This window comes from Taudactylus pleione, unplaced genomic scaffold (assembly GCF_031769625.1).
Source record: "Taudactylus pleione unplaced genomic scaffold, aTauple2 ptg000256l, whole genome shotgun sequence".
Classification (NCBI taxonomy): domain Eukaryota; kingdom Metazoa; phylum Chordata; class Amphibia; order Anura; family Myobatrachidae; genus Taudactylus; species Taudactylus pleione.
In genome coordinates, this window is record NW_028284658.1 from 6,056,007 (window position 1) to 6,065,634 (window position 9,628).

At 39.3% G+C, this 9,628-nt stretch overlaps 1 protein-coding gene across 1 annotated transcript; it reads right to left on the minus strand.

Moving 5' to 3' along the window:
• Window positions 1-892: 892 nt before the first annotated feature.
• On the minus strand, window positions 893-9,258 carry SLC32A1 (solute carrier family 32 member 1). The gene is made up of 2 exons (XM_088480621.1): window positions 8,648-9,258; window positions 893-2,956 (listed from the first exon to the last, which is right to left on the minus strand). The coding sequence occupies exons 1-2, from the start codon at window positions 9,014-9,016 to the stop codon at window positions 1,769-1,771; spliced, it is 1,557 nt and encodes a 518-aa protein (XP_088336747.1). The 5' UTR covers window positions 9,017-9,258; the 3' UTR covers window positions 893-1,768.
• Window positions 9,259-9,628: the final 370 nt, after the last annotated feature.

Below are 9,628 nucleotides of genomic sequence, written 5' to 3' on the forward strand. Positions count from 1 at the left end.
AACGCAGGCGTGCTTAAAGGTCAAAACGGGCGTTTTAAGGGTGTGCATAATTAATACAGCAGCGTCATTGACCACGTCACCTGGTTATTTTATAGCCAGAACTGCTCGCAAGATTGTGGTAGCAAAAACCAACCACAAGAATAGCGAGCAGTTCATACGCTGGTCGATGTACTCGATTAATCTAATAAATAGCGGACATGACGTAGGATGCGAGCGGCCAGGGGGCGTATTTTTTCAAAAAACGACCGCAAGTTTTGTTAGCTCGTTCAGACATAGAGGCGTGAACAGACCGCAAAGAGCGACCGGTTCATTTGAATAGCCACCCCTATTTTCTGGACGAACTACCGCAAATAGCGTCCGGCTCTGAATCAGGCCCTATGTATGAAACTTGTACCAATGTCGTACCTTTTTTTTCCCTTTGGTTGTTTTTTGACCTTTTGTTCTTTATAAATGAACTTTTGAGAAAAAAAAGAAAAAGGACATATCAAAATAGAAAGATACTAAGATATCTGCTGTGAGCTGGAGATTCCAACTGGAATGTTTACAATGTAAAACCTAATAGATTGGCCCCTTATATTTCAATAGAATTTAGCAGTCAGGCAGTTCTTATAGCAATGTTACTGCACATTTCAGAATAGTTAGGACTGACTCAAAACCAAACCGCTCATCTCTAGTTAATTGGAAATAACTAAGAAACTCACAATATCAATATGAACATACAGTATTTAAAATTGGCTGCAGATGACTATACTTCCATACTCATGCAGTTTCCAATTAATACTAATCCAAAATGTTACCAAATATGTAGAGGAGCCTTAATGAGGTCCGTTCATTTTACAAGTAGATCATCCATACAACATTGAGTCAGGTGACTGTACAAGACACAAAGTAGTCGTGAGAATCTCTCTTTATTGTTGTATATATTAAGGTACCACAATAGAATTTTAGGATATACACTTGTCTGTGAGCACAGTTACGTCGCACATACACACACACGCATACGCACACCCACGGGTAACAAACCTTGCACTTTGGAAAAAACTGGACATGATGAATTTCCGCCCCTGTACAAACCCCTTGTGTGTGCGTTTGTTCCTCTAGGTGAACCCTATATCTGGAAAAAAATTTCAATAGGAGTTCACAACTGCAGTATTCAAATGGACTGTGACATTGGATAGAATTGTGCTTTAAAAACCAGGACACAAGTAACACAATGGTCTCAGGTGAGGATTTTGCTATACCTCCCATATAGTGTGGTAAGTTATAAAAATCAGCATCAGGAAACAGCAAGAGATTGTCCCTTGTACAATATACCATTGTGGTTTGCCTAATAAATTGAATTAAAGAATGGCAGATGAGTAAAATTTACATGCAATTCTTTCTTACAGTACTTTAGAATAATCGCCATGGACTTCTCTTTATAATGATTTATATCTATCTATATATATATTATATCCACCATTATTTATCCAAATTAGATCAGCTCTAAATAAATGTAATAAAAATAAAATATTTCCCTTTCATTGTTATACAATTATATTTTATGTAAGCTTTTTATCGGGGGAATAGAAAATTGAATCATAACTTATAGTAGGAGCATTTTTGAGCATATCAGCTGCCAGAAGATCTATCAAAACATTACAAAGCAATGTATAGACAGCACCACCTCTGGCAGCAGAGGTTAATGTATATAGCCAAAATGAGGATGTCAGCAGAAATTGATGCATAATTTCTAGTGATGCTGATGCCCAACTTCACTGTCTTTGCATTAATCCTCTATATTGAATCTAAAGGCTTCTATCAGACCCTCTAGAGAATGCACAAATCCAGAAATACTACAGATGGAGCCAATGACAAAGATGGAAACATCAAAAAAAACATGATGCCACAGGAGCTTCCTCCACTGAAGCTTGAGATGGAAGAGGCTTGGAAGGAGAAAGCAAAGGCCAGCCCCTGTGAGACTGCCAGTGAGACCCATCAAAAGGGCAAAGTGGGGCACATAGATGGCCATTAGTAAGGTAAATATGACTAGGGCACATCTGAGAGTGAGGCCCCAAGACTTCAGTCTCCCATCTCCCCCATAGCAGTTTGGGAAGAATGCCCTAGTTCCCTCCTGGAAAAGAGATCTTTCCAAGACCTCTACTGCAGCGAAGAAGGGGAGTGGGTAAGATAGCAAGGCTTTGGACACCAAGAAGATGTTGACCACTGCCCTGATTGTGGAGGGTAGGTTGTCTGTTATGACCTCCTTGGTTTCATCTGCCCAGGTTAGATAAGCCACCAGAGCAAAAAGGCCCTTCAGAATGCAGGCTGCGATGTGGGTCCAGTTCATCATGCAGTGAAATTCTCTGGGGTTATGCATGTTCCCTTCCAGAGAGGGCAGGAAGATCTGGGAGGTATAGCTGAAAACAATTATACCTATAGAGATAGGGAACTTCTTTACATCTATGTAAAACTTGACTTTGTCCCAAGCCCAGTCTCTGGCTCTGGACAAACAGTAGGCAATCACTAGGATATTAATGACAAAATGAGCTAAAGTGCAGAGCAAGCTGAACTTGGATACAGACTTAAGGTTTTTGAGGAATGCACATGGTAGAAGCACAGCAGTGGCTATGATCGACCAGGACTTCTGAGAAATTGGTAGGGTTGGGAAGCTGTTGTACATCAAGTTTCCACTGACCACTACATAAAGGATGCAAGTCATGACCAGTTCGATAATTTGAGCCACATTGACAATCCTTCCCCCAAGTTTAGGAAACCTTGGTGCGCAGCAGGCATTGGCAATGTCCACATATGAGTCCCTCACTCTCACAGTCTCTCCATCTTCATTCTCTTCATACAAGCAAGCAATGAGTATCTTTCCTGTATAGCAACACACAACTGCAGCAAAAATGATAAGGAACAGTCCCAGATATCCACCGTGAAGAATTGCGTATGGTAATCCCAACACGAACATCCCCTGCAAGAAACAAACAGAACACAAGTGAGGGCCCAACAACCTTGGTAATTGTAATATCCACTGTTATTTCTGTCCAAGGGACTCATCCTATAGTTTTCCTTCTAATGCTAGATTGCAGTTAGAATACAGTGCTATACATTGAGGCTTTTCTCTTTTAGTTTTTCAGTATGTAACAATATGACATCCCCAGAGGCGCAGAGTGGTGGGGGAGCTGGTACTAATTACCCGGGCCGAGCTTGTTGGAGGGTCCCAGCAGGGGGCTGGGTCTAATGCCCTCCCCCCCCCCCTCCTGTGTTATACCTATCAGCAGCCCAGCACACAACAGCTGCACCAGGGAGACCGCTTCTGGGAGCAGCAGTCTCCTTCCCTCTGCCTGTGGGGGGGAGCGATCACACTAGTAATGGGACCCGGGTCGGCACTCTATGGCCCTGCTTATCTGACATAATTTAAAGTTGTGATCCCTGAATATCACGGGATATAATAGCCCCATCTACCTAGCACATATCATAGTGCCAATATCATGCTGATTGACAGTCCCTGCGCTAATATTAATAACTAAATAAGAAAGGTGAAGATTCCTGTTAGTTAAAGAGGAACTATCATCAAAACAGATAACAATTTTCAAAATAAGATTAAAATTGTCAGTGATTTATTGCTGGAATTGTCATTTCTTTCAGGAACTGCAGCTGTATGGCTTGTTGATTTTCACTTTGCTAAAAAAAGAAAAATACTATGTAGCTTTGATACTGTTAATTAAATGCTTGCGTTGTCTGCAGTCTATGTAGATTGTCTGAGTAAATGATCTTGTAATAATAAATGCACACAGATTTTATATCAATAAAATACAGAATAATATTATATTACTACATTGATATTTTTCTTTATTGAATAAGATTAAACTATATTTTAAAGCATTATTTCCTTTAAATGTTTAACAAGTACAATACACATCTGACCTTGGATTGAATTGTTTTTGTAAAAGTCAGTTCTGGATGGTTATTTTAATACAGTATTATGCTACTGTGGTCAAATTAAAGGACAATAAAGGTAAATTAAAAGGGATTTCAGGAGTAGTTTTCAGTTCTCAATACTTTGTAAACAATATAGGAAACCAAATTATTTTAATGAAAGTATTTAAGTGAATGTCAATATATATATTTTACAGATAGCCCTACCCCTATATTAACATAGCTATAGTGCACCAGCCTCAGGTCTTAACAGAGAAGTTCCCATCCCTGGATTATCTCCATGTAACTGGACACATTCAGTCTATGTGTGTAGATGTGTGTAGGTCACATGATGTGTACTCATGTATTCAATGGAATAGGTTTGTATCACTCTGCCCTTCAAGAGGACAGTGAAAATAGAAGGTGATCTTAGAAATTTGTTTCTCCTTATAACACAGTGAAATCATAGTACCATGCAATAAGGCATAATATACATTAACCAGAACATCAAGCATATACACAGCTTTGCATTTTGGATTGAACAAGGACATATTTTTCCTTGCACCAGTTTTACACACTTGTTTTCACAAATTTATTATAATCCCTTTATTTTAACTGCATGAATTTCAACAAAATCACCATTGCCTTATATAGTAATTCAGTTAACAACTTTACGCATCTGTAGTAAAAGCTGAAACGGTAACTATAAAGATTTACTCAAAGAATTATGCTGAAATCTATTCCTCCCTCTCAATATAAATGCTCACACTCAGGGCCTGATTCAGATTTGGAAATAGAGTAAGAAAGCACAGTTAATACCCTTTTCCACCAAAATTCTGGGTCCGTTAATACCCTTTTCCACCAAAATTCTGGGTCCAACCTGAGATTTTGGAACATGCTTCCAAACCGGGTCATACCCGGGACAGGCCCCTTTCACACCCTCTCATCTCCAAGCGCCAGGAAATCCAGATCTCCCCATGCTGTAAACTGGACCCGGGTCATCCAGCCTGAGTTACCCATTTACACTGCCCCTTAGCCCGGGTCCTTCTCTTGTCCAACCATGGTCGCTATGCAGGTTGGATACCTGGATCACTGGAACCGTGTTATAGTTTTTCACTTTTCCATTGAGCCGGAACCCGGAGAGACCCAACAATAACCCGGGTTATTGCGTCAGTGAAAAAGGGGTATAACTGTATACCTGGGCAAACCATGTTGCAATGCAAGAGATGTAGTACATACATTTTTTTGCATGATTTGTAAATACTGGCTGCATTTACATGTAGCCCACAAATGCTGGACAGCTTTATTTTTACACTGCAATTTAGTTTTCAGTTGGACACACCCCTACCAAATCTAAATCTCTCTGCACATCTTACATCTTCCTCATCTCTGGTGCAGCATGGTTTTTCCAAGATGCACAGTTACTTGCTCTTTCTTACTCTATTCCCAACTCTGAATCAGGCCCTCAGTCCAGCTTCAGTGGGAACAAGAATGGCTATCAGGGATGTACTGCAAGGTTTTTGAAATCCTAACAAAGGGAAGCAAAAAGACTATAATAAGAAGGTTTTGTTCCAAATAGGTTTGTTGTCAGTGTGGTGGGTAAGCTGGTTAGATGTGCCAAGTAGGTTGACCAATCGTATACCCTAACACATCTAATATATCCTGGATATAAAATGGCATGTGTGTGACAGGAACCTTGGGACACCACATACCCAATCTCTAGACCAGTGGTTCTCAAACTCGGTCCTCAGGACCCCACACAGTTCACGTTTTCCAGGTCACCCAGCAGGTGCACAGGTGTAGTCATTACTCACTGACAAATTTTAAAAGATCCACAGGTAGAGCTAATTATTTCACTTGTGATTCTGTGAGGAGACTTGGAAAACATGCACTGTTTGGGGTCCCGAGGACCAAGTTTGAGAATCTGTGCTCTAGACTGTTCACAAAGTACTATATCTGTTCAATTTGGCCACTAATGTTTTATAGGATCTTGCCAAATGTGTGAAAAGTGAATCACTGTTTTGACTGCCACACAAATATATATAATATATACTATATGAAATTATACATGAAGTAATGTCATAATTATACTATATATCATTATTATAGGAACGATGAACTTCCTAGTACATTTGGAGATAGTCCTAGATGACTAGTGAGGAAGTGACACACATCTGATGTCACTTCCCTGTTATATAAGGAATGGAGGTGGAGTTATAAATATAAATTGGTCAGCACAGCACAGGGCCCTTAAAGTGGAACCCATCATAGTATGTGTGACTTTAGTATTCAAATATCCATTTTCTCTATTCAATACATTTTTTTTTTAAATTGCCTTTGCCAAAAACTTGCCAAATTGAATTGCCTGTTGGTCGGATATATTGCATCTTATCCAGTGTTAGCAATTATCACAGACAACTGAAATTACACCAGCATCGCAGGTGTTAGAAGAATTCTGATGCTGGGGCAATTTCCATAGTCTTCTGTAGTGTGAAGAATACCCTGTGGTAAGCAAAGCAAACATTTACTTGTTTAATTATGCACAATATATTGCAAATAAAGCAAAAATCTGGTAACACAGGAGCATAACATTATGACAATGCAGAAATGGGTCATGTATTGCCAGATCTGCTACTACCTCATACTATGATTTACACACATGTAGAATCCTCTGTCCATGTAAATAATACTAATGTACATTAACTTTAAAAATGAAAATCTGATCTTAATGACAATATTTTTATTGTATATATTGGTGGTATGGTACTAAAGATCACTGTGGGAATACAGCTGTTATCCGTACAATACTACAACCCTACCCGGCTTTTACTTTATATTATTTGATTAGCAGCGTCGGTCACACAAATACTATCTACTCTCCCTATGGCTTACTACTGTATGCACTTACACATGTTAATGTCCCTATTAAAGAGGAGAATAAACAGCTTTCTGTCTCCAATCCGTGCTGCGGGGCAAATACTGCTCTCACCCGCATTGTTGCATGACTAAATTTAACCAGCAGTTCCTCTTGCATCCATTTGGGGGCACAGATATCCAAATGAAAAGGTGCGCTGATAGCCATGATAAGGTGTGCAGAGGCATTCAGAAATGGTCTGCCATCTTTAAAAGTGTCCATCTTTTGTCTCAATGAAGAATAAAGTGAGTGATCTAAATAGGGTGATAGGTTTCTAGAGTATTAACCTTTTTTTTATAGAACAATGGTCACCTTTGTGACAGAAAATAACAATGCAAATTAATAATTTGTATTTATTTGTCAGAATATTTTTAAATGTAGTCATGCAATAACACCCTGATAGTATATTTGAGATTTACAATGGACAAATATGCAGCAAATGAACCTCAGATTAGGGGGACTTCAGGCTGCTCATGTAAAGCTGCTGCCTTTAAATTGCGCCTCAAGGGGGGATGTTATACAAAATTTTGCGTAGTGTTCATTTTATCGTCGGGCAATAGGGGTGGTCATGAGTTTACGAATTATTAATGCATACAGATATGTACTACAACCTGGTTTCTTCTTCATTGTAGGGTACATAATATTCTTTAAACTACAGTGCTATAATAATTATTGGACACATATAATACTCTCTTTAAAAAAACAGTAAGGAAATACATAAAAGAGTCAGAAAAAGGAGATAGATAAACAGATAGATTGGAGAAAATGAGGGGGGAGAGAGAATGAGAAAGAGAATGAAGAGAAAGAGATAAATGCTCCGATGTAATGTGTAAATATCATAATAAATCCTGACAATTGCATGATATACTCTAGTACTGCATACAAACAATACATTGGCATTTATGTGTATATATATATATATATATATATATATATATATATATACACACACACATAAATGCCAATGCCTATATATATATATATATATATATATATATATATATATATATATATATATAGCTACGCGGAATCCGGATTATCTCTTTTACAAGGACAGCGTATGCGTAGTTTCTAAATTCTGTCCCAGGCACGTAGTTGTTCGATTAAAAAAATACCGTGTGTATGAAAAAGCGAATAGATAATTGTAATATTTTTAAAAAATATCTCAACTATATTGAAAATAGGACTTACGGATATTTACATTTCCAGATCTTTATGGACTGACATTACTGTTCAGTTTTTGTTTATTTGCAATCGAAATTCCTAATTCTTTCGATTTTTTTGTTTTATCTAGTAACAATTTCTGTTGCTTAAATAGTTCACATAGAATAAAATATTTTGCTGCCCATTTGTATTTTAAAAGCGTTTACAGTATAAACATATTTTAAAAGAGAATAAATAGAGCAGGGAGTCTCTTAAATCCATTGATATTAGTTTGTAGTCTCTTTTCTTATAGGCATTGATGCGTTGCATAGAAAAGGGCATAACAATCGAATGCACCTCAAAATTCCATAAAGAATACTTGTTTGGTTTGGATTATCACCCCAATGGGAGTCAGATGCAAGTATTTAGCCTGCATCAAATTTTATAAAAGTCACCCTTTAGTGATGCGGTTAATTATTTCAAAGGGAGGGGCATCCCAGTATAATAGTGAAGGCTGGTCTCATAAGGGACAGGATTTTTGACCTTGGAATATGACCTCAACAGTCTCTATTCCAAAATATATGAAATTAATTTATCAATTACCGCATTTAAGAATATTTCTATGGAATAGGGAGATGGGAAATAACCCCAGTGGGCTGAACACAGCTATTTGTATAGAGGAGTTACCTGGATGGCGTTGGTGACATTCCAGCCGGCCTCCCATGCAGTGATTTTAGGTTTTCCAACCGATGAGAGCTCAGAGCACAGTCCTTCATCCTTAGATGTGGATGGAGGGGGACCCGTGCCATCTCTTTGGTAATGGAAGTCTCCTTCTGCTGGGGCATCACCAGTAGGGACCTCGGTCTTCAGGATGTCCATCTGAAGTCCTTGTCTGTGATCCATGTCGAGGTCATCGCAGTGAGCAAAGCCCAGTGCCTCTTCATCAGTGGCCGCCTGGAAGCCCATCCTGGCAAACATTCCACTAACCTTGGCCTGAGACTTGTTGGACACCGAAGTGGCCACATTGGACAGTTTGCTCCTGATCATAGTAGCCATGTTGGCTTGTCAAGACTTTATTTCCACAAAAACGGAGTCCTCTGTATCGATCTGCAGTTAGCGCTTAGAAGCCTGTTACCTCCACTTGTTCAGACTGGCTCTTCTCCACCCCCGAACCCCCCTCAGCATGACACCTTCTCCAAAGGTAATTAGGACCTCATAGGTATCGCCATGTTGGACACCTTTTACCTCCTTCCTTTACTATATGTGAGTTCAGGGTGGGGGGATGGTATCAGTTGGTAGTATTAGGTAGTATTATTACCCCTTTTTGTGTGTGTCCTTCCCTCAGTGGAATAGCAGCCCAATGTGAATCCTGTAGAGGAGGGGTGATAGAGAAAGGGAGGGGGAGTACAAAATGTTAGAGCACCGTCAAAGTCTTTCTACAGCTAGAACATTCATCTAGCAAGTGGAGATTGGGAAGATTTTTTCATTTGGGGAGGGTTAAGGGAATGAGGGTGTCTGCATGACTGCTGCATATCTGGAGGAGGTTCTAAGGCTTCACCCCCACCCCTCTTGTCACCAATTGCAGTACCTAAACCCATCCCTCCAACACATTCAGCCTCCCATCCTGTCACCCCATGCAGTAGAGGAACCTATTGCCCACGTTTCCAT

What these genes read in the sequence shown, in the direction of transcription:
- SLC32A1 (XM_088480621.1), bottom strand. Translation starts at nt 9,016, where the DNA reads ATGGCTACTATGATCAGGAGCAAACTGTCCAATGTGGCCACTTCGGTG. An exon ending in ATGTCACCAACGCCATCCAG is followed by an intron (nt 2,957 to 8,647) that starts GTAACTCCTCTA and finishes TGTTTCTTGCAG; the next exon opens with GGGATGTTCGTGTTGGGATT.